Raw genomic sequence first — 26,625 nt, forward strand, 5'->3', positions numbered from 1 at the left:
ATCTGTTACATTTTTAGAGTTAAAGATTAAAAATAGTAGATAAATTGCCTGAAATCATATTTCTCTTCTAGAATATGTAATACCTGTAGCTTTCTTGTATATGATTACTTCCAAGAGCCAGCACTAGAACATGACTTACAGTGAAGTAGCTTGGAAAATAAAACTAGAAGGTTCCCCAGTCCCTTCCTATCTGTTATATCTTATGTAATAGTTTTTGTAGAATAGCTTTCTTTGAACTTTAAAAAAATAATTAAAGTAGAAATTAGACCTGTTCAAATAACTGATGATTGGGAAGAAATGAGCTTATAGGAAGATACAGGAGGAATTTATACACAGAGGGTGGCAGATCTGATACTGCTTTCTTTTGTGCTGCTTATTGCTGGAACTAGAAACATTTGTAGGAGATACAACTGTGGTTGTAGAACTGTCTGGTTCTGAGCAGAGACTTGAATGTATCTCTTTCAATTCTAGCAAGATTCATTAATTGCAGTCTTATAGGCACAATGGGATGCACTTCTGTGCATCTCTAAAGTTCTTCACAGATAAAATGAAACAGTCATTGAGACCAGCAGTCAAACTTTGAGTCTTATCCTGTAGCATGTTGAATGGGATTCACATCTTTAGTGGAGAAGGGAGGAATCTAGATTGTTGAATATCTTTTTTGAGAAGCTAGCAGGAAAGTATACAACTTTTCATTTTGAAAAAGTTGAAGTGAACTCTTACAATGTTTTCAAAATTACTGCTTTTTCATCTGAAGCACATTGAGTAATTTTGATTAATAGATGATTCCTATTAGAAAAGGTAAAATCACCACAGTACCCATCACTGCCACCACTGTAAGCTTTTACTTAATTTCTGGTGTTCTCCCAGTTTGGCTCAGTGTTCACTTTCATATGAAAGAAGCATGATGAACAGTCTAAATTGATATCTCATCAGTTTATAGGCTGTCATTTAATGTTGCTAATTTTTAATATGTGGAGCAAAGAGTATACTTTGGCATTGCACTTTGGAAATGTTGTTGTTATTATTGCTACTGCCTTTATTCCCAGCCCAAATCATTCATCTCAGGTTGCATAATATCAAATATGCTTATGAAAGAAGCGCATTCTATTTCACAGGATGGAAACATGTATGAATGGATTATGTAATAAGTTGTTTACATTTATGTTGCTCTTTCCATTTAAAGGGATCCGATTCTCATCATGTTGAGTATTTTTAATTATTCTGGGAATTTTTGCACAGTGAGATTAAATGAAGAGATTGAAAGTAGCCCAGGAAAAGGAATGCCAAATTTATATCATGGCTTGGATGCCATAAGAGGTTTGCCATGGCTCTATTGACCGGCCAGAAAAATAATTTGAGTAAGGATGGGGGAGAGTGGTAGGCAGGTGAAAAGAAAATGAAAAGAGTTTTTCTTTGTCCTCCCAGGCCTCAGTTTGGAATGAAAAATTTAATGATCACTAGGTAGAGGAAATTTGTGTCATCACCCAGTGCTTACACTGTCATGCCTTGGCTTTTTTTACAGCCATTGCATTCATATTTTAATTCTAAATCAGCTGCCTTTTCAGTACAGAATATCTGATATCTCATCTCCCTCTTATACCAAGACTCTAATTTTACAAACAACTCTTGGGCCACAAAATAAATGAAAATCCTCTATCTTTCTATAGCTGCAGACAGCTATAGAAACATCCCCTATTGTCTGTGACAGAGTCATAAGTTACATGTTTTATTTATGATAAAGAAGCTAGAATTTATGACAGTAATAAGTCTTTTCACGGGAATTACAAGAACACTTACCCTTATTGGATCAGAGCTAGACAACCAGTTGTAACATGATAACTAATAAAGTGCACCAAAATATGACCACATTTTATAAACCACTCAGTCAATTGATCGAACACTACATTTGCACATTCCTAGCCCTTGTCTATATCATGATTATTTTATTTTACTGTTTTTGCATTCCATGTTTCTGATTGCATTTGTCTGTAGGTAAAGTGAAATTCTACAACTATAATGTACTTAGTAAGGACACATCATAGCTACGTGTACTTATGCTAGATCACACCCAGTTAAAACTTAAAAGTCTATAAGGGTTTATCTGAGATAGTGTCATAGTTTCCAAATTCCCAGTCAATGCTGTGAGTGCTCCTTGTAAAATGCAATATTCCTAAGGTACAACATTGAGTTCCCTTCAGCTGTGTGTATGTGACTGCAGAAGAGTGTGCTGAAATCAACCACATTGTTGGCTGACCTTATTGTAAAAATGCTGGTTTTAAAAGCATCTTCTTATTTTTTTTAGAACCATCAGATATTGAAGGAAATATGGAATCTGCTAGAGTGATTGATTTAATTCCATGGATGGAATACGAGTTCCGGATAATAGCAACCAACACTTTGGGAACAGGAGAACCCAGCATGCCATCACAGAGAATTAGAACTGAAGGCGCTCGTACGTAAACAGAAAATGTGAAGTTTTTTAATGTCTTCTTAATTTACATTTTTTTATTAATAAATTTTGTAATTTTATTTTTTGATAAAAACCCACTTCTGTATTTTCAGCCGCTCCCTACTGTAGATTTTAGCAAGTAAATACCAGGCTATCGACCTGTCACAGCATCAAAGCAGACAGGAAAGAAACATTGTGATACAAGCAGCAAAATTGCCACTGTTGCTGAAACAGAATCATAGTGTAGCTTTCAGAGATCCGCCACTGTGTCTATCAGTCAGGTTGTATAAGTATGAATGCTGCACATGCCTGGGACCTGGGTACAGGACTTAAGAAAAACTATGTATGTGTTTAACAAGGAAAAATACTCTTTGCTGTTTGGTTTGTATTCTAACTAGAAGATATGTGACAGGATATGTGCTATACTGCATAATGCTATTTTTCTGTGATTGAAAGTTTGATCTCGTGTCTTCTTATTCCCTGTCAAAGATGTGACATTATCCAACACAGCACATACCGTTATCGGTCTAATTGCTCAGCATTAAAATCTCAGTGCATATTTTAAGGACATCCTTTAGGCTCAGGCACATCCTTTTTAAAATCAGTTCTCCAAAATGAGGACCTAGATGTTATTATTCAAGATAATACATTCTGGTTTAACTGTACAAAGCAGATAACAGAAGTGCTCTAGGAGGTAATGTACCACTGAAAAAGACTATATCCAAAAAAGCCTGCATGCCAGTGTATTCTCCTTAAAACTTATTAGCACCCATGGTGCAACCTAGATACCTTTATAATTGTTGTCCCATAGCTTGAGATATGAAACAAAAAATGCAAAAACAAAGTTTCAAAATCAGTTCTTGCCACTACACCTGCTAGACCATTGCTTTGATTGGATAGTATTTTCAAAATAAAATGTGTATGCATTGCAAATTTTGAAACATTTACCAAAGAAGACATTGGTCCATTAAAAAAAATGCTGCTTAGGGAGAAAGGAAAACCAGATTGGTTAAATCAATCTGGACAAGGAAGTAAAAGCCACAGAATTTTAATACTAAATCCAAAGTAAATTTCTGCCTATAAAATTTACTATTAACATCTTATGTTTTATGACTCAACAGCTGTATTTGAAGGCCCACAAATCTAAATGAGAAATCCATACATGCTTCTGGTAGTGCCTGGTACAACAGATATTGTCAAAATGTCAGAAAAGAGGCAGAAAGGGAGGAGAAATAATGCTCACAGGTGGAATAGTGGTAGTGTCCTACAGTTTGCAGTGTGACACATTTGTGGCATTCATTGTAGCCTCCCAGAAAAATGTCATATCCTCCAGTTTTGTAGTAGGATACAATGCTTTTGCAAGATGTAGTCTGCTTAGTCTGTTGTCTGATTCCCCATGTGCAGCACTGTTGTTATCTCCAGCAGACTATGAGACATTTTTGGTGAAGCAATGCAAAATCTTAATGTAGTCTTCCTAGTCATCAGTCAGCACTTCTTGACATGCCAAAACAGAGTATAAAGCAGTAACAGTTTGCAGATGAACTTATGTGCCCAAGTGAATTTTCTACCAGGAGCTGGAGTTTGTCATGAGCAGCAGCAATTGGATTTGAGTTGTATTGTCAGCTTCCAGGGTGCTACAGAACCAGTACTGTATGTGCATTTTCATGTAAATCTGAAGAAGGTAAATATTTTATTGTACAAACAATAACCTGTAGCCACACATTGTAGCTCTTTTTAATATTAGTCCTAAGGTAAAGAGCGACAAGCAGTGCTGCATCTCTGTTGTACTGTATGGATGACAGTTTAATGTCTGTTAAATGTTATCAGTGTCTTTCACTTTTGAGGTCTCTCTTCCAGTAGATAACTGTAATTTCAGTAACTTTTATTAGCATACTAAGAATGTGTGCTGTGATTTTGTTTTTTTCTAATGAAATCTGCTTCATCAATAACACATTTCACAGTGATTTCTTCAAATTCAATGAATCAAAGTCTGCTTTTATATAGTTTAGCTTCTGGGTGCATTAGAGTACTCGTCTAAGTATAGCTGTCTAGTAACCTAGTCTTTATGGAGAGAGAAGTCTGGGTTTAATTACTGTGAGAACGAGGAAATCACTTGAAAAGGGTGATTTGGAAGACATTAGACAGTGTTTTATCTCTTCTCTGGCAGCCTGTGCATCTTCCTTGAGTACTTAAGCTTTCTAGCAACCTCTACTTCTAACTTAGCACTAAAGTTGCATGCTTATGATAGATAGTGTGACTTCTGTGTGTTTTAGTAATGACAAGGTTGAGGAATTACTTAAAGCTGCCTCAAGAATTGTTAGGACATATACATTCAGTCTTGTTCTCTATTGATTTGTTTTCTGGAAGGCCAGTAAAAAATTATGCAAACCTGGTTCCAGTTTCAAATTAATTGTTATATATTTTTATCATTTCTGAAAGCATTAATGCTTCTGTCCTTTGTGTTTCTTCTCAGCTGATCCTCACAGAAGGCCTCAGCATGTATCTTAGCAGAAGAGCACTTGGGAACTATCCCCTTACTGTGTTGTGACATTCACTGACTAGTGGAGAAAATGCCTGATAATATAAGAATTTTTAGCACAGAGAACAAGTTCGTGTAGATAGGGCACGTAGCTAATGCATGACCACTTGGAGCATATTTAATGCACTATGGGAAGGTAGATCATAATTTCGTAAATTTTCAGTGGTACCAATAGAATCATCACATTTATTGCAGTCTTACAAAAATGAGAATATAGGAATGGTTTCTAATGGAATCCTTGCGAGTATCTTCCTCTGCCACTCAGCTGTGCACTAATGATACATAAACTAATTTTATTTGATTGCACAGAGTGTCAGCGTAAAATGCAATTCGTAAATTACTATGTGCTGTGCCAGCTTCACTTCTGAACATCCACCCCTTCTGAACATGCCAATCAAGAAGACACATGACACTTATCTAGACAAGGATTAGGATGCCAGTGCTTCAAACATATATCCATGGGTTTAACCTCACACATTGCAAGTAAACCCCTTGAAGTAGATGGAGCAGAACATAGTCTGTTAAGGTAAATAAATGTGCAAGTCCTTTTGGCATGCCAACATCTGAGGAAGCACAAGAACAATACACAGTGCTTCTCTTAACACCTATGAGGAGTGTTCCATTTCTGAATATTAAATTCAATGTTTGTAGAGAATATGGTTAGAAAGAAGAATGACTGTTAGCTATGGTTAGAACTGGCATGCTTCCTGCAGCAGTAGCTATGCATTAGTCTTGGCAAGACCACAAACTCTCACAGTTATAACAGACTATCATTATTTTAATTGTGTGCGCCACATGTGCTCATTGGCCCCGCTGGTAAAAAGAAAAGTAAATAGCGATGTTTTTACTGACTGCATACTTTTTGGTCATTTTCCTTGTCTCTCCTATTTTTCTAGCTCCTAATGTGGCTCCTTCTGATGTTGGAGGAGGGGGTGGAAGCAATCGTGAGCTGACAATAACATGGATGGTAGGTATTGTTCTGAGATGGTATGAAACCTGCTCCTCCTTGATCTGAACTTGATCCTCCTGAAACCCATGAATGGTTTATCACTGGCTCCTGTGAGAGCAGAGTTTGTGCACAGTAAATAGGTTTTCAGACTTTTCCCATAAAAATATGCAAAAAGGAATGAGGAAGACAATATTTTAGGGTTTTGTGTATTGGACATTGGACATGTAAAATATGATTTAAACTATTCTCTGAGTATGTTTCAAAGAGATTGAAATGTATACTGACTATAATAATGCACTGATGTAACTGCAGTTAAAAACTTTAGGTATTAAATTTTCTTTAATGATTAGGTATTAAGCAAAATAAAGAAAGGGGAAAGAGAAAAAAAATTACTGACAACATAATGGAGTAAAAAGATGAAAAAATACTGTGTTAACAAGAAAGCTTTTCCGTAAGGAAGGTTTTTTGAAAACTCCATCACTAACACGTACTGTAGGTACTCAATCCATGATATTGTGTATTTTAAAAGTCTTGTGTATGAGGTTGAACACAAAAAACCTGGGACTAACCCTATAGCTCGAGAACCCAGAGTGGGAATGGAGAGACAAAGAGATGATTATAGAGCATGTTCTAACCTGTCACAGTGAGACAAAGCTCAGCTCAATTGCTTCACTCAGTACATGTGGACTTGCACTCAAGTACAGACGTTTTCTTACCCTTGGTTAGAAAATGTTGGTGTGTAAGAGTGAAGAGCAAGTTAACATCAAGTTTCTTGTGGAACTGAAGAAATCTGTGACAGAAACATTTCAGTTATTGAAAGGAAGCCTATTTTGAATGTGTCCATAGTTGATTTTCTTAATTTGTTAAATCAAAAGAGTTACAGGTACAGTCCTGGGGTTTTTTGTGTCACACCAGTATATAAATGCTGTCTTCATTCTGCTATTGAAGCAATGATTTTAAAATGATTTTTAAATACTTTAGCAATGGATTTGCCTAAAGAAAAAACCCTAAGTTTCTGAAAAACAAAAATTCACACTCTGCTAAAACATAATGAAGAGATTATTTCTTAGTTCCACTAACAATAGGTTAGGTAGTAGCTATGTCCTAACTGGTTTTAACTTATTATTTTAAATAATAAATAAATAAATAAATATAATTTTATTTTTGAAGAGCAAAAGTCAAATAAGAACACATGCAATGGACAGTTGCAGAAGACCTAGATTATCTTATTATTTCTTCAAAAGCACTGTCTTATTAAAACTTTAACAAATGGCAGAGCTACCCCTTGCATTGTATGAAAAGACTCATGCTTGTAGCATTTTCAGTACGGTGTAAACTTGGCTGTGATCAAACTAAAACCAGAAAATTATAACCAGAAGAATAGTGACTAATGCAAGATATGAAGTACAAGATCATTTCAGTCTTATATACCCAAGTTGATTTATATTCCAATTGTTTCTCTTACTTAATGTCATGCTTTTTACAGCTGATCAGTAATGAGTAGCTCATTTAGTCAGACAAATTATGCATGGCTTCAAATATTTACTTCCCAAGAGTCTTCCATATTATGTCTTGCAAGTGGTTTTGAATAAAGAAATTAGACTTACGGAGCCTGTCTGGCAGACAACAATATATCTATCTGTAAGGGTAAGATAAAGTTGTATAATAATTCCCCCAAATGTGCTGACATTTGCATACACTACTCAAAATAGCCCTTAATTAAGAGGAGAAGAACAAAATGTATGGCAGGTTCACATGTTGCTGCCAATCCCCTTTCAGCTTTTGTTATGATTCATAAGCCCAGGTTGAATGAGACAGCCAGAGATGCAATCAAAAGCTCTTCTAAGTTTTGTTTTGAAAGAAGAGCTGAGGAAGAGAGCTAGGAGTGGCATACCCATTTTTCCTTATTTTTCCCCATATGTCTTTCCCTCTTCCATTTTGTTTTTTAAGTTTTCAATGGATATTGCGAATTATTCAGCTACTTATACCTTCTTATTTAGTCAGCCTAAAGTCAGAAGTTCCAGCCTTTGATCTGATTCTGTATATTTCTTTGAGAATCATAGATTCATAGAATAACCAGGTTGGAAGAGACCCGCCGGATCATCGAGTCCAAAGACAAAGAAGTTCCTTCAATGTTCACGTGCCCTTATCAGACATTTTGAAATTTTGATTTCCTATGTCTGTGTTTGCTTTAATTGCTTTCTTGTTGCGTTACGTATACTAGTATTCTAACCCATGTGTTACGTTTCTGAAGTCAAAACTTAAATGCTTCTGTAGTTTAAAAAATTCCTTGAATTTTCACCAGTATTTTCTTTCTCAGGGAATCTTCAGAGCTTCATTCTAGCTTCAAACAAATACAAACGGAAATTTGTGAGCTAGGGGTTTTTTTTGGCTTGTTCCACCATTAACATCTAAGTTCCATAAATCCTTGTTCAGAATATCTCTACACATTTTGGCTGAAGAGCTACATCAGTGTACCTATCTCTATTGCACTACACCAGGAACTTAAGCCATTTCATCTCTATGAGTTTTTTAGTATGGGAAGATGTGATGCAGGAAGTTTATTTTCAAACGATGTTTCTCGTCAGCCCTCAGATGCACTGATGAATGGCATCATTTTGGCCTCATGGGTGCTCTTTCTAATGGTTGTGGTAATGGCACCATGAATTGAGGAGGAATTGTTGAATTTAAAGCTTTGGTAAATGAAGCAAAATTCATTGTAGTAGATGGTCTTCCGTGATTTTATATTTTCCAGTATTCCTAGTTATAGAAAATCAGCTATATTTTTAAGAAATATTTTCTGTGGATACTTTCAATCCTTGTGCTGAAAGTTGGGAGTCATTTTACTTAAACTTTTACCAGTTAGAAGCTAGATAGATAGTCTAAACTAGCAACTCCATCATCAGTGAGAAGCGACAGGTTGAATCATTCTTTGAATGTGTCCATCTCTCTCCGCCAGCTGTGCCAGTTGCCTATGTGACCAACTTTAGGTAAATTAATATAATTTACATTAGCCACATAAGTTCTCTCTTCTGTCTCTCAGTTTCGCAAGAATATCTGTTTCAACACATGCACATGGACCCATGTACTTGCATAGTATCCGTTCACATATCCACTATCACTCCTTAAGAAAGCTTGTTTTGCCGGCTACAGCTGACAACAGTTTTAGTGCACAGCCATTATTGGTTTCTTTCTCTAGGAGATAACATGACATGTCTTGCACTGAATTTGGATGAAGAACAAGATTTTAAAATGTTTTAGTAGCAAATACGCTACTGTGAAAGATCTGCATACTGAAGATTGTGTGTTTTCAAAGGGAGTGGCAGCAAACTGTAGAAGCAAATGGATGAGAAAATGAAACTTAGATTCAGTGTTTTTAAAATGTGCATATTGATGTTTTATTTATTATTTATTTTTCATTAGAGATCCATTTGTTTAGTGGGCTACAAAAATTAATTTTTTATCTTTTACCTCTTTAGCCTTTGTCAAGAGAATACCACTATGGCAATAACTTTGGTTATATAGTGGCTTTCAAGCCATTTGGTGAGAAAGAATGGAGAAGAGTTACAGTTACTAATCCTGAAATTGGCCGATATGTCCACAAGGATGAGTCAATGCCACCTTCAACCCAGTATCAAGTAAAAGTGAAAGCTTTTAACAACAAAGGGGATGGACCATTCAGTCTCACTGCTGTCATTTATTCAGCACAAGATGGTGAGTACAAGTTCCAGATAAGCTTTAAAAAAGATATGGATCAGCACTACCAACATCAGTAGAGGAAACTTGGTCCTTTGACACCAATTTATATAGTAACATATACCTATAGCAAGCAGAGTGTGTAGTGGTCACACAAAACACTTGCAGTTGTTCTGAATCATAGAATTATGAAACCATAGAATCACAGAATTATCACAGAATCATCAAATCATAATATAGTTTGGGTTGGAAAGGACCTTTAAATGCCACCTAGTCCAACCCTGCTGCAATAAGGAGGGACATCTTCAATTAGACTGGGTTGCTCAGAGCCACCTCCAACCTGAACTTGAATGTTTCCAGGGATGGGGTATGTACTGCCTCTCTGGGCAACCTGTGCCAGTGTTTCACAACCCTCATCACAAAAAAATTCTTCCTTATATCTAATCTAAATCTACATTCTTTTAGGTTAAAGCCATTACCCCTTGTGTCCTATCACAACAAGTCCTACTAAAAAGTTTGTCACCATCTTTTGTTTAAGTACTAAAAGGCCACGACAGGTCTCCTCAGAACCTTCTCTTCTCCAGGTTGTACAATCTCAGCTCTCTTAGCCTTTCTTCATTGGATAGGTGTTCTATCGCTACGATCATTTTTGTGGTCCTCCTCTCGACTTGCTTCATTAATCAACTTCAGACTCTGCTTCCTGTGTGATGCAGAGTAGTTGGTTGTATTTGCTGTTGGTTGTGCTTGCTGTCAATAAGCAATACACAGGAGTATTCAAGATTCTTCATACAACTTGTTAAAAAAATTAAGAATCTGAAAAAAGAAATTCTGATCTTTGTATTAGTCGCCTTAAACATTTACATCATTTTGCAGCAATGTCTCTGTGATCTTAATACATGTCCTTGACATGTAAAGCCTGTTATTCCACTAGATAAGTATCAGAATTTAGCTCAAAATTGTGAAGGAGTGATAGTTCGGGATTATGTAGTTACATTTCCAGCGTGTTTAGAGTCTAATATAAATTGTCCCTGACATGATCTTTATTCTGGTTTGGATGTTAGAGCTATCAAGTGAATAGTTTAATGAAAACCTCTTTGATATTTCATAGAAGTCTCTTTCTTAGCTCTTACTGTAATTATTTCACATGTTGTGATCTTCAGGATTGAAGTTTAAGTGGCATTTGCAAACTTAGCAGGAGAGAGAAAGTACTTAAAGAAGGTTTATCTTAAATTGGAAGAAATACATACAACTTTCTAACTACAACATAATCACTCAAGCCCATTTAAAAAAAAAATGCAGGTTTTTAATTTGTGCCAGAAACTCAAAGAATTGCGCTTATTTTTCTTTCCATGGAATAGAATCTACTTCACACTCAGCAGATCCAGACCAAAGAGCCAAGAGGAGGGATAGGATGAAAGGCCACTTTCTCACACTTCTGACTCTTTTCTTTATTCTGTTTACTTCATGGGAGATTTATGTTCATGGTTCCCATTAGGAGTAATGGGAACTTTGCACACAAATTATTCACATACAGAGAAAAGATAAAACAGTCCTCTTGTTGCTTACGATAATTCAAGATTCAGGCTAACAACTCTTAGCTCTCTGAAGGGTTAATACTAATCTTTTTTCTCAGAAAAGCTTACCTGAGGACATCATCATCAACAGCTGCAGCAGCAGCAGAATGGTTGTTTTTGCAATTGTATAAATGAGTTAGTACGTAGCTATGGTGTAATAAAAGCTATATCTGCCAAATAACATTTCAGTGTCCATCCTTTCTCAGAGACACTGTAGATGGCTGACTGCTTAGTTCCCACATGTTTATGTTAGGATTATAATAACCATGTCAGGGATGGCAGTGTGTACATCTCCCTATGTTCAGCTACTCATGGCAGAGCCTAGTAGCTCCTAAAGATGGAAGAAAAGCAAATGTGCCAGAGCTTCTAGATAAAGAAGTCACTGCAGTGACTGCTGATGTTCTAACATAGACTTCAGCAAAGTCCAAACACTTGATAGAAACACTTGTGGTTAAATGATGCTAGATGAAAGCAGCAAAAGGAACTAAAGCCAGTGAAACTACTTCTTTTCAAGACTCATCGTAACAGTCGTATTCATGGTACTCCACACCTTACCAATAGTGCTCACAGCTCCTGTGGGGAGGTTTGACCCTGACTACTGGCTATATCAAATCCAGGAACTGCAGTGCAGTAAGTATAATGGTAGTTATTCCAAAGAGCATTCTGCAGTTTTCTGCTGACATCACAACTTGTACAGTCACCTCTGTACCTTGTAGCATTTCTACTAGCTCCTGACCCTAACTTGTTATAGGTACGCTTAGAAGATGATTGCGTGATAGCCACTAGGTTTTCAGTGAAGAGAAGTTATAGTGAGGACCACGTGATTGCTTCTTTTGTTGTTAGAATGACTGAATTAGACAGCTAGAGAAAAGCAGCTGATGTCATCTTTCTGGCTGAGAAAAGACTGCAAAGTATCTGTAGAACATAAATGATAAATAGAGATATAAGTTATTCGGAGAGCATAAACAAGCATAAGCAGATGAAATGTTGTTTAGAGTATTGTATCGGCAAAATCCCTGGCAGATGAAACTTTTAGAAATGAAACATTTTGGCAAATTCTATAATTGGTGCAATGGAGAAGAGTCTCACAGTGATTTGGGAATAAATTAGATCATCATATCTATTCCACCTGTACTTCTGTACATCTTAATTAGCAAGTCATATTAGTACTGTCAGACAACACAACTTCTCAAAGGTATGAGTGAGATTTTAAAGCAATATGGTCATACAATATTCTGTACAGATACTTATAAGTGTACATACATACCTGAGCATAATGACATCATTTCCACTAAATTGTGTATTTTCTGATATATATATATATGTCTAGTTATAACTGTGAGCATCTTTATTCACTTCAGTGACTGTGGAATTCCTGTGTTCCCACATGTTTTAAGCCAAGTTTCATATCAGACAAGTACTAGTCATACCTGCCATTGCTAGCAGTGACTAATGATTACTGCTAATGAGTGCGCAGGCCTCTTGCTTATCTAAATTCCTGTCATTGTGAAAACAATTTTGCAATAATGTATTATTTTTTAATTATACATTTGCATTATTAACAGTCAGTGAAAGACAATTACAAAAGGTAACTTTGCATATAAGATTATTTTGTTACCTAGGATACTTTTCATGAGAGATGTAACTGATTTTTTCTGAGTAGTGGCTGTTTTGATGCATAGTTGAGTGGATGCCCAGTTGGAAGATAAAGTATTTGAAAGCCTTCCTCAGCTTGGGCTGCCATGCCTGTCTGTTGCAACTTGCTTCAAAAGATTCACGACAGAGAATTGTTCTTAGCTCAAAAAACTTTATCTTTATAGACACTGTTAAGTTTATGCCTTTTGAAGTTTCTTACCTCACTTAAAATGCAACCAGCAGTGAAATAACAACTTCTTATAATGAAATTAGAACTTAATATTCTAAGCCCTGAATAAAAGCATATCACTTTATAATGGCCTGTATTCTGCATTAGCTGCTGTCCAGAATTAAGAACACAAACAAAATCAGCTGTTTGATATACACCTGATTGAAGGGTGCTCTTAGATTATTTCACACCTCTATTCAAGTTTGGATGTGCCACTTGCCAGCTCTATACTTAATGTCTGGCCTATAAAAATGTTATATCATCTTGACTAAGTGACATACACATGAATATTTGTGTGTAGCTAGATTAAAAACCTGATGCATATAATCTGTAAACTGCTTTCCAATTTAGGAAAAGATTACTGGATGTTTCATTCTATTTTTCAAAGCCTGTTTGTATTTTATATAAATTTCAGCATGGAATCTATTGAAGCATAAAAAATAGATAGTTTGAGCCAAGCAATAGGATCATTGCTTTGTTTTTGTAGAATCATTTCCCATACAGATCATCACTGAGTTCATAGTTCACTCAAGTGGAACCAGATTAAAGGCTTAACACATTTGGCTCCCTAATACCAAGAAAACAATACAAAATACTGAAGTGAGAAGAACTCCTGTAAGTGTGTGTGACAATATCACTGCATGAAATTGGATGTTTAACAAGTGTTTTGTCTTCCAGCTCCAACTGAAATACCTACAGATGTAAGCATAAAAGTTTTGTCATCTTCTGAAATGTCTGTTTCTTGGCACCATGTTTCTGATAAATCTGTGGAAGGATATCAGGTGAGTTTAGAGGTGACGCTGTATATCTTCTCATTCATTTAATTTCAGTAATTAAATGCAAGAATACTTCCTTCTCTAGCATTCTGTCTCTTACAGCTCACTTCTTTTAGCTGTCATTTGCTGTATGGATTTCACATCCTGAGAAGCAGATTATTTTTGATGCTATGTACATTGCTACTAAAACATGTTGGCAAATGTATGTGCTCACTGATCAATTGAAAAAAAGATATAATTTCATAAAAGAATCTTGCCTGTCTGAATTGCATTCAATTATGTAATCGAATGCCCATGTCTACCTTCTCAAAGTATATTGAAATTAAATTTTGCGTGTAATTGTCAACACAGACACGCAATTATAACTAACTTATGGCCTATTTAAATTATCAGCCAGTTGTTAATATAACTCACCCACAAATTCTATAGTAAGTGGGACTACGTGACAAATGCCCAGAATCCAGTGTAACAGAGATAGTGCTATTGTGCTAGACAGTGATGTTTTGTTCATGGTTTCTGTTCTCCACAAGAAAAAGAGCTTCAAGGTATGTTCATCTGGTCCAAGACTAAGTAGTACTAGTGGCAAAAATTGTCCTTGTATAAAGTTGACAACAGCCACCAGGTGGGTGCAACCAGAAATGGCCACGTAGTAGTCCATCAGGGAAGTCTGACACCATCCACACTGTGTATGCTGACAAACTGTGCAGTGTATGGCAGGCTTACTTTGGCTGAAGTCCAAAATAGATATTTGGGCCTTAACTTTTTCATGACTTGTTTTGTGATTTAAATTATTGGCTGCTTGATGGTAGCCTCTATGTTCCAAAATGAGCATATACAAATGCAGAGTAACCTCATAGAATGTATTTTTATAACTAAAATCTATGAATAAATGTTCTTTTAATTAGTAGTACTTGTTTCTATATTTCCTGATCTCTGTTTCTGTCTCCATGAGATTTATTTAATACTTTTGGGATACTGTAACAAGATCACAGAAATGATCTCAATAGGAATTAGCACCGTATCCCACATAAAGTGTGATTCCACACAGTACACACACGAAGTTTTAAAATTACAAGAAGAGGACATTGGGATTTGAAATCAAGATGCTGACATCACTGGTAACTCCTAATTTACTAAAGCAGTCCACTGGTTTGGCATTTCATAGTAATTATGCAATTAGAATAGGATAGAGTCATAACTGAGATCTGGGTGGAGTGCCCAGATCTGTGAGCTTGGGCCAGCCAGCCACGTAGAAACATTGCACTCCCAAGCTAGACAGTCTGTGCAAAAACTGAGCATGAAGCCTGCACACCCGGAATAGCCAGAACAAACACTTGGCAGGCACACACTGGGGAAATTGTGGGGGAGAGCAGCATAGAGTTCTGGGAGAGGTTGGGATTGCAGTAGCGATAGAGCATGGCAACAAATGTTGACATTTGTAATAAGGAATGGGATAGGAGAGCTGGAAGGGTAAGGATAAATGGGGAAAGAACATGGTGGGAGAACATTCCCGCTTTTGGCTGTTCTTTTACTTTTATTTTATTTTCCATGAAGCCATCTGAGTTGCTGTTAGGAGACAACAGGAGAAGAAGGAAGGGGAGAGGATTCAGTGGGAAAGAATGGGATGCATAGAACGGTCAACAGAAAACAAGGAAAAAAGCCGGAAAGAGCGTGGAAGATCTTTGGGCTGAAAAGAGAATAACTGCTGTTTTGTAGAAAGGTGGGATACCCTGGCAATGGGTGGAGAGCTGTTACACAGAAAATAAGATGTGCAGGATGTGGCCTCGGTTTTGATAGCTGGAACCTAACTTTATTAACGCGTTCCTAGAGAACTACACTTCAACAGACCCAGTTTGAACTGAGTGGCTTGGATAGGTACAGTGACAAGTGGCATCAGAATATGAATTTCTTCTCTCTTTTTCTCTTTTTGAAAAGTATTCTTCTAGCTATCAGGACTGTAGAAAAAGGTTTCCATCTGGCTACACAATAAACAGACTGATAGGCATGAATTACTGCCCCATGGAGGTCAGTAAGGTGTAAATTCTGAGATCTTTTTCTCTAGAGCAATCACCAGTCTCATTCTAGTAGAGGGGAAAGTTGCAAAGGGCAAGCCTGTGCTTCTACACTGGGGGCAAAAAGGAAGCTTTGTGCTCCCAAAGATTAGATCTACCATCAGTTCTGAGGAAGCCATACAAGAGGGCAAAAATAGAGAGAGCTCTTCTGGAAGGTCAAGGCCTCAGACAGCTTTTGTGAAATTACAGTGCGAGTTGTGGGGGAGGGAGCACTGAAGCTACATCGTAAAATTCCAGTGAATATTTCTGGAAGTCTTTGTCTCTATTGGCATCAAGAAATATCCTCATATTTATTTTTTAGAATCATAGAATAACCAGGTTGGAAGAGCTATATGCAGATTAGCAAAATCCCTCATTCACCAGAACACCTTCTCAGTTCCATTTTGGTCTTTATTATTACCTGAAAATTGCATAGTTGACCTTTTAAATGCTGGAGTTTAAGAGGTGGGAGTACCCTGAACAAAGTACCTGAAGGTATTTCACCTGTGACACAATGCTTTTCACACCAGGAGGAGTCAGGTTTTCTTTACACAAATGCATACTGTCAGGATGACTGCCCTCATGGTGATGAGTGTGAGCTGATACTTTTTGCCATTACAGAGGAGTATCCTCAGCTCACACTTAAATAAGAGATAAAGTATGAAAACTGTTTCCATCCATACAGAGAATTTAAGATTTATGAGTTCTTACAATAGCCTGCTAAAATCTATAGCTCTACAGTGCATGCAATACCAAGGACACTATCCATATTTCCTGCTGCCTCTATGCAACAGATATATGCTTATTTATCACTACTCCCTAACATTTTCCCCTGTTTACTGCAATATGCTATTAGCATTCCTTCTTAGTAGGAGTAAAGTATCTCTTTTATGTCTCTCTTATGTAAAACCTTCATGAATATGAGAGCTGCTGTTTCATGACACTTGTAGAAAAAACTTCTGATGTATTTCAGTATATTAAAATTTTAACAGAGGACAGAAACATGAAAAAAAGCATTTTTTCCCTGATTTCAGCACAGAGGGCTGCACGAATTCATGATGGCTAAGGCATTGCTTCCGGCAGATCGCTGTTTGCTTATCTCCTACAAAAAAATCTAGAGCTAGGGTGAAATACACTCCTGTGTCCCCCAGTGATTTGTTACCTGTGGATTACCCAAACAAAGTAAATGCAGAACATTGGGAAAAAATACTCTCCAGTACTATGATCCAGGCTCTTTAAGAAAAAGAGAGAGGCGTTACTGAGTAAAGTGGGGAAATGTGACTTCTTGAAGCAATAGGGCACCTAAATCTGGGTATCGCTTCCACAAAGCCAAGAGAATGAAAGAAGATTCCGAATTATTTAAAGAGACTTTTAAATTATTCAAATAATGAGTGAGAAAACAAATGTAGGGCTAGTTTAAAGAAGACGATACTTTTTCTTAGCACTCAAGAGAGTCATCTTCGCATTTTTTTTGTTTCCAAGATTACTTACAGTGATCCAAATATGTAGAAATGGCTCTGTATTAAATTAACAGGTAAAGGAGAACATTCTGAGGGTGTGACATAGCTCACACACTACAGGAGTAGTTAAGTCCACAACATTGCAGCCAAGAACAATAATATTTAGGATTTAAATTTAATTTAATTTGAAATTTTATTACTTCTGCGTGAAATGTAATATGATCTCAGTGATGTATTTACATTTTCATTCATTTTTCTCACTTGTCTTGTTTGATCCTGTATATTACTTGTTATATTACAACCTTAGCACCACTGTAGTGCAAATGAATGGTAGGATAGTAGTTTTGCAAGTCAGAGGTATTCAAAAGCTTCCAGAATTTGCTGCATAGTTAAAAAAATCTTCACATAAACTGTGTTTGCCATCTTTAGGCAAAGCAAGCTCTTAATTGATATAATAGAACACATGAAAAATTAATTAAAGTCTTTGGTGGCCAGTTAATACCAACAACAAAGTTACCATTGGTCCTGTCATTGCTAATAAACTTTTGGCCACCTGGAACTTCAAAGACATCCCTTTGCTGTAGGCTAGAAACTTGTTTGAACTTAAGGACAGAGATAAACATTATGTCCTCTAGCTCCTGATGTGCAGGCCCTCTCACACTTGAGTCAGCCACTTGTAGTTAACAGCTTAAGGTGTACAGCTGGTTGCATTCAACAACAGTGGTTTATCTACAACAGTTTGTTAATTTTGATAATTAAAAAAAGAAAGAAATGACTTGAAGATCATAGTCAGACCTTCAGCAAAAATGACTGTGACAGTTTCAGATCCATGCCAGTTTGAAGCCGTTCATCAAGTGGAGAAGCCTGCAGCATTAATAGGGTGCAAATTCCTCACTCTTTTTGGGGCAAAGGCTGCTGACTCAGTAAAATACTCATCGTGATGTGTGGGAATTTTGGATTAAAATTCCAAAACACTGTGCAGGACATACGTTTATATGACTAAAAATTACATGTTTGTGCCTGCTGAAAGGCAGGTATGCATGCTGTATGTAAAAGTTGGAGCAGGTTGAACTTGCAGATAAGATGTGATTCTCTCTACACCACGAAAGAGTGAAAAAAGCCCCTAAGATTTTGTCACATTTGTAATAATTAGAGTATGAATAACCTCTAAAACTGGAGGGCAACACTTTGGCAACAAACATTGACTAGAGTCTTTAATATTCAAATGAGAGTAACCTCTGTGTAGTGATATTGGCTGTTAGCATATCCAAAGACATTTGAAGTAAATAAAGAGAAATTCTCTACTGCCCCTCTCCTCATTCGGCCACAGCATGTGCTCTGAGGTAAAAGAAATAAATAATTTCATTAAATATTTTAATCTAAACATGAACAAGAGAAAATAAAGCCTTGACAAACAAGGGTTGTATTCTTTATTGGTAAAGAGGAAAACTGATACTAACACCTTGACAAACTATCTGCTCTTCTAAACAGTTCCATAAATTAAGCTTCCAAGGAAAACTGATGTCAGCAGGACAGAAGATTAAAGCAGTTGCTATTTAAAAGATAAAATAATGTGGTACCTGATCTCATTATTCAAATCTTACAAAGCAAGTTTTTTTTGTAGAGCCCGAGGTTATCAGCATTAACCTCTAAAAAAACTTGAAAGGTCCTCATGTAATATACCCCAAAATCATTATGAAGACAGACAGAAACACTGAGAATAAGAACACTCAAACCCAAAAGGTAGTGGGCATGGCTTTCCACTCTTTCAGGTTAGTACAGTAATTTATTCTGATGCAAATGGTTATAAACTACACAAAACCCAGAGACTGACAGTGGTTTACTCTCATTTGCATTCCACAAGGCCGTGCAGAATAGGAACCTGTGTATTTGGCAGACTACAGAATGGCATCATTCTATAGGAATTACTATCTTCTAAATGGGTGCTTTTTAATGTGTAATGAGTTAAAGCAGAATGGAATAATTTCTTGGGAAATAAAACCTCAGAGAACTTCTGTGTATAGTTAATTCACTTTGGATTTTAAGATGTTACAAGCTTACATTTATGCTTTTCCCATAGTTTAAACATTTTTACATTGTTTCTCATCTACTTCGACAAATGTCATTTTGTACTATGAAATCTGATTGAATTTAGCCAATGTACTTTAGAAAATGGTTAGGTACCCGTATCTAGACCTGCAAATATCAATAACATGACTGAATACTTCCTATTCCCTAGATAGAAGTAAAAAAGGAATAGAACTGTAAAGAATCTTAAACAAAATATTGTGAAAACATTAGCATAGTTTAGTCTCCTCTGTAACATAGGAAAACAATATTAAAGTTCAGAGTAAAATGCTCAAACAAAACAGCAAGAAGAGAACAGTCTTCTCTGAAGGTATTATCCATCTCCCAGGCTTTTAGCTAGAACAGGTTAAACCACTGTGAGAAATGGCTTCATAATAAAATCTGAATTTCTATTTCTTTATGTCTATATATAACTTAGTTAAAATCACAGCCTATAGAAGGAATTCCATGCTCTTGCCATTAAATTTCTTTTAGCTCACTTGTTGCCCAGAGAATGTAGCACAGAAATAGCCAGCAAACATAATTTTTGATAAACTTTCTTTGGGACTAAATATGTTAAATTTAATCCTTCAATTTATTTGCCTAGATTCGTTACTGGGCTGCTCATGATAAAGAAGCAGCTGCACAGCGGGTACAAGTGAGCAATCAAGAATATTCAACCAAACTGGAAAACCTGAAACCTAATACTCGCTACTATGTAGATGTTTCTGCCTTCAATAGCGCAGGCTATGGACCTCCCAGTAGAACCATCGATACTATTACCCGGAAAGCACGTAAGTGGATGAAGCACTGGGTTATTTATAATGTCATTTACATTGTTGCATGTTGCATTACATCCATCACGTTTTCAAATGTGGCTTCTCATTCATATACTGAATGTTATCCCTTTATGTGACATTGGTTCTTCATCTGAAAATTTCTGCTAAGGCTTTCCTTCCTCTTTTTTGTTGATGTATACAGTGTGAGTGTCTTACAAAAGGCATTAAGGAGACTAAGATTATAAATTCATGGGAGGTGCAACTACAAGCTCAGATCAGGTTGCTCAGGGCTTTATCTAGTTGGATTGTGAAAACTTCCAGGGATAGAGACTGCACAGCCTCTCTGGGAAACCTGTTCCACTGCCTGACTTTTTCTGAGCATCTAGTCTGAGCCTCTTTTAATCAAATTTGTGCCTTTTGTCACTCATCCTCCCGCAATACCACTTTGAGAAGCCTAGTTTCTTCTTGATAGCCTCCATGTAAGAAAAGATGGGAACTCTTAGGTCCCCTCCAAACTGACTTTTGTCCAGGCAGCCCAGCTGTCTCACCCTCCTTTCATAGGGCAACTGCTCCAGGTCCCCACCAGGTCAGTGATTGCTGAACTCACTCCAGATTACCAGTGTCTTTCTAGTACTTAAGGGCCCAAAGTTGGACATGATATTCCAAATGATGAACAGTTCAGACGAGGTATTACTTTGACAGCTATACACTGTCTTTCTGTTTAATCAATGGTGAGAAGGATTGTATTCTGATGATTAAAATGTGAACAATTGCCATTTTCATTAACAGTAGAGAGAGAGTCAGGATCAGACAGTCTTGAACAGTGGGTGATCTGAATCATGCCCTTAAATTTACATCCCATAATAGGTTTCTGAATATAGGTCCTGACTTAATGATACCTAGCACTAACATATGCTGAACAATGTACAATTAAGAAATACGTCTTGTGCATTTAAAACATACCTGTATGGGCTAAAAATACATACAATTAATTTGAGGATTTCTGTCAATAAACAGTGTATTTTGCAATTTGCACCTGGAGGGTTCGTTTGTGTTGAATAAGACTCCATTTTATAAACTTATTGTATGAAATATAATTAATGTTTTCTGCAGTGGGGTACTCCAATTTCTACTGAGCTAAATGCTGTAGAAATGCTTTAAAATCCTTAATTAAATATTTAATCTCAATGAATAAAAATGACTTAAGCCTCATTTCTGGGAGATTCTGAGCATAATTGCATGCCAGGAAACACACATGGTCAGCAACACAATGGAGGGGAATGTTGGCCAATTCCATTTTGGCAACACAGAAGGGCAAACCCACAAAGCAGCCACTGCACAAACCATCCAAATTGCCTGGCTGGAGCTACAGAAGTTTGTTCCAGGAAGGAGACTACCCTTAATCATATAAAGTTCAGCCTAATTTCCCATTTTACTTTTGTAAATGTCTTAATAAAAATGTCATTGAACATTTATGAAATCTTTTTTGTGCGCACATTATACATATGTTGCTTTTCAGCTCCAAGCCAACGTCCAAGAATTATCAGTTCTGTAAGATCTGGTTCAAGGTACATCATCACCTGGGATCACGTGAAGGCGAAGTCAAATGAGTCTGCAGTTGAAGGATATAAAGTATGATCTATGAAAATATTTTTTATCTTTGTGTGTGTTACATGAGATGCATTTTATAGACAGTGTTGAATTTTTGTACCTAATCAGGCTTAAACATAGTTGCATGATAAAGATGGAGGTAACATGCTCAGAGGTCACAGACATTCAGTAGGCTTAGGGTAAAGCCAGTGGGCTTAGTCAATACGATCAGAAAACACTAGGGCACTGAAATTCATGTGGGTGGTAAGCCATATTATGGGAAAGTTTAGATCAGTAACTGCAGCAACCTAATTTCCCGTATGATTGTATTTATTGCCTGTTTGCTAAAAAAAATGCTTTAAAAATTTGTGCCCTTTAATAGTTTTTTCTTATACCAGTGTGTATTGTTCCAAGATTCCTTTCCCATCTCCATTGGAGCTACAGTTCCTGGAACATGAGTTCTTTAAAGTCTAGGAAGGTAGACAAATGGAAGGGACATTTAACCTCATTAGATGCAATTACTGTGTAACTAGAGCAAATGTACATAGGGCATATAGAAAACTTGAAAAATTAATTCCTGTTTAACTTTGCTACTTGCTTGGCGGTAAGAAAATTAGTATCATGTTCTACATGTACAAATTTTGCTTGAGGAGTTGAACTGCTTTCTGGGAATTACTAACAGTGTTTCATAGAGATATTTACAGAAGGGGTGACAATCTTTTCTAAAGGTCCTGCAAGATATATGCCATCACATTTACAATAGTTTAAATTAATTGAAAGTTAATAATAAAATTAAGAAATCTATCATTTATGAAAATGGTAATAATTTTTATATCAGAGAACCCAGCTGAATTTTAAGTTTTTTAGTTGATGTTCTTTGCCACCCTGCATTATTATCCTCCATTGTTGAATTACTTAATTTGAATGTAAGGGCTGAAATTGTTTTTCAAAAGGCGACCTAAATTTATAACAAAAAAAACAATGAGGAAATATCTCACCTTGGTTAACTGTGCATAAAAATGGAAAAAGTAGAATCAGCCACTAAGTTTATATATTTATATATAGGCTTTATATATAAATAAAAACCTAATACTTTTTCATCAACAAACTGTACATATGTAAGTGTTCTCATGGAAATGTAGCATTTCAGTAACTGTATTTATGTGACTTTCCCAGGTACTTTATAGACCAGATGGACAACATGAAGGCAAGTTGTTTTCAACTGGAAAGCACACAATAGAGGTCCCAGTCCCCAGTGATGGTGAATATGTTGTTGAGGTCCGAGCACACAGTGAAGGAGGAGATGGAGAAGTAGCTCAAATAAAAATTTCAGGTGAGCAAATAACTTCCCTTCTTCTTCACCACACTTCGTGGAAATCTTGGGCTAAATATTTTCCTCTCTGCACTATGCCATCCAAAATTTGACTGCACTGAAAATTAGGGTTTATCTTAAAATATTTCTGAAGACCTATAATGCACACAGGACACTTCAGTGGTGGTTCAGCTCAGTCCTGGAAACACTGCCAATCTTCCAAATATCAGACTGTTTCTATTAGTGCCCCAGTTAGGCTGCGACTTGTTAGTAGTGTTCTACAAGCATAACTACATGGTGCAGGCCTCAGGCTGAAGATGTCAGTTTGCAATAATCCTATATTTCCTAGCACTGGTTGCATCTGTATCTCATTTCTTCATCAACTTCTACTAAAAGAAAAGTAGCTGGGAAAATTGAGTGATCCACAATGATCCACAAACCAATTGCTAGGGAAGTTGCACTTTTCAGGGAAGAGAGGAGCTGTGAGGCAAACAGATAAACAATGAGAAATGCAACGTGTTCAACTTTAGCGTGGTTTAAGTAATTGGTAAAGAGGGGAAGTGAGCATGGATCAGACTGATTCAGCTTGTGCTCAGTGTTGACTCTAAAAACAATCTCGGGCACGGTCTACACATCTCTTTCCTGTTAGTTTTATAATCCAAGTAGTGCCTTAGCACAGTGTATGAAGAAGAACATATGGATAAACATCCGAGATTTGGGTAGTATCTTTGCAATGTTACAATTTAAACACTTCCATTGTATTGTTGTTGGGCAATAATAAGGGTTAAACATCAACAGTACTCTTGTCACACAGTCAGTGCAACTATTATTGTGTCTTTTAAGAAAGCAATACCTATGCTATATTATTGGTGTACTGTGAGAGAAACTGCCCATTCTTAAAGGAGTGGACCTCTGATCTGCTGGTTTTCGATATGTACGATTTATATCACGTAGTGTGAACTCATACCATTTTTTAACTCATCATCATTTTTGTTAATACAAAGCATCTATTTCAATCTTGATCAAATTGAACCTAGAGGTGGGGATACTTTGTTGTCATGATTAATCACCTGCACTGCTGACATTTTTTTTGCCTAATTTTTTATCTGTATTTATCTGGTCTGAGGGTCTGGCCATTGCTTCCTTACATAACTTTTGTCTAGATTTAAGAGTCTTTTTGTGACTGATATATTCTCCACATTAAGGAAGTTATATGTCTATTTGTCAAGTGACTGATCAAATGCTAAACAGACTGAGTGCCTTGAATTTCTTCTTGATAACATTTTCTTCAGGTCTTAAACAATTTTGACAGCTCTTCTATTCACCTTTTGAATTTATGAGAATTCTTTTAGGACTACAGACACTATAACTATATGCACCATTTCAACTCATCTGTCTGCAGAAGTAGCCTCACCTCACTAGAATTGCTACTCCCAGCATTATTCATTAAAGGTTTTCTTTGGCCATTTCTTTCCCTGCACTGGGCTATAAAATGGTGTTCATCGTGTTTTTCCAACACCAGCTTTAAATCCTTCCTGGAATCCTTGCTCTCCAGGATACTATATCCCATCCTGACGTGTGTGGTGTGTCTCTTTTTTCCTTATTGTATAATTTTGCACATGATGATGACAAAGCGCAGTTATTTTGAATGGCGTAAGTTTCTATGCTATCTGGATTTCTTTATGACTATATTGTCATCATCACTCCTTACTACTTTGCCATTTTGGTTCATGTACACAGTTCCTTAGCTGTTTACTTTTGGTTTTGATGAAAATGATTGGACTGCATTTGGGCTATTACCACTCACTATGGAATTGCACTAGAAATTTAATGAGCATTCTTTAATAATTGTGTTTTGAAGTCTCTCAGAGATTGAATTCTTAATGCATTTAGCATGTACTCCATTAATTGTGTGCACCATTTTCAATGAGACTATCTCGAGGTTTCAAGTCAATTGCTTTACAAAATCTGTAATACACTGCATTATATTATCATTCTCTGGGGAAATCACTTTTAATGTATTTTATGAGTCATAAAAAAGCAGAAGCAACTGATAATGTTCAGGACATGTCTTAGACCATCTTTGTATCATACATATATTATCATCTATCATCAGTGTGGTGCAAAGATGCTTTAAGTAGCAGCAGATCAGTTACTTCCCAGATTGGAAGTAAAACCATCATGTCAGCACCATGTTGAACCCAAGTTGATCATGTCTTGCCAGTAAGACCTGCCCCAAGCCTGCCCATACAGAGTGAGCACCTCTAGGACAGTTAGAATTCTAGAAATGATAGTTTGCAGTGTTTTGTATTTCTTTGTCTTCCACACTTCAGACAAGTTTTCCAGACACAACTTCTACCATACCCTAGCTAGCCAGAGAGGCACTTTGCCTCTGGTGACCTAGATAAAGGCAACTTTCCCTGGATTCAGTTTAGGAAAGAAGGTCAGAAAGGTGACAAAAGGCAGGGTAATCTCTTTGGAATGCACAATATACAGAGAATTGGGCAAGCATATCAAGATATTCCTGGGCTCAAACCATGCTCTTTCCAAAAAGCAGAATGAAGTGTAGTCTTAACACCTACATATGGCAAATTTATTCTGAAGGAAATCTTCTACTTGTGTGACAGGGTTTAGAATAATTGCCCAAAAAGGGTGACAGAGTGGTACAAAACTTTTAAGTAATGATGGTTTTTCTCAGAGACTTGCAAAGAAGAGAAGATCTAGTCTGGTAGGAACATGTTCCTGGTGGCCAACTGGGGAAAATGGAAATTACAATTTACAAAGAGATGTGAACAATTGTTATGGCAAAACATGAGACACCTTATGAAATTCAGAGAGGGCCATTGCCTTACTTGACCTTTAGGCATCTGATACCTGAATTTGCAAACCAAATTAATTTCCTGAATAAGTGAGCGGGCAGCATTATACAACTAGGCCAGGGATTCAAAATAGCCTGAATGCTGATCAGGAATGACCAAATCTTACTCAAAGGAGAAGGTCTAGAAAACCTGTGTGTCTTCCTGACTGGTGTTTTCCTGTTGCTCATTAGGTATCAAATCCAAAGCAATCTGCATAATTCACCTCAGTTAGGTGTCTAAGCTCCCATTCTAACCAGTCATTACCTAGTGTGTAAATCCAAAGCTTAAACAAAGCCTGTAGTGTTTGAGGTGCCCCAGATTACCAGGGCTATCCACACAATGCTGGCAGGCATGGCATGATCTACAGGGGACCTGAGATCTTCTGGATGAGCAACTGGAGGCCAGACAGGTCACCAGAAGACATCTGTCTCATATTTCAGGCATATGGATTGCACCCTTTTGCAAACCAAAATAATTTCTTTGATTTGTGTGTCTGCTGTTGCTGTGCTAGGCTACCATGATATCAGTCTGTTCTAGATGTACTTTGAGCAATTCTTATCACTTGCTGAATTATGTCTAAATTAGGTTTAAGTACAAGAATATCTAGTTCAGGAATCCTAACTGACCCTGAGGTCTTAACTTAGGTATTGAAAATATG

The 26,625-nt window shown here is 36.7% G+C and overlaps 1 protein-coding gene across 2 annotated transcripts in view; it reads left to right on the top strand.

The window, feature by feature from the left end:
* The window catches only part of CNTN1 (contactin 1), a 167,447-nt gene that overhangs the window by 127,601 nt on the left and 13,221 nt on the right, over positions 1-26,625 (top strand). For both annotated transcript variants that reach the window (XM_069851723.1, XM_069851732.1), the window contains 7 exons: positions 2,306-2,455; positions 5,888-5,958; positions 9,420-9,654; positions 13,753-13,856; positions 20,036-20,222; positions 21,727-21,839; positions 22,974-23,130. In XM_069851723.1, the coding sequence (XP_069707824.1) occupies positions 2,306-2,455; positions 5,888-5,958; positions 9,420-9,654; positions 13,753-13,856; positions 20,036-20,222; positions 21,727-21,839; positions 22,974-23,130 (1,017 nt within the window). The remainder of the gene's footprint in view (positions 1-2,305; positions 2,456-5,887; positions 5,959-9,419; positions 9,655-13,752; positions 13,857-20,035; positions 20,223-21,726; positions 21,840-22,973; positions 23,131-26,625) is intronic.

Source organism: Phaenicophaeus curvirostris, chromosome 1 (assembly GCF_032191515.1).
Source record: "Phaenicophaeus curvirostris isolate KB17595 chromosome 1, BPBGC_Pcur_1.0, whole genome shotgun sequence".
Taxonomy (NCBI): Eukaryota; Metazoa; Chordata; class Aves; order Cuculiformes; family Cuculidae; genus Phaenicophaeus; species Phaenicophaeus curvirostris.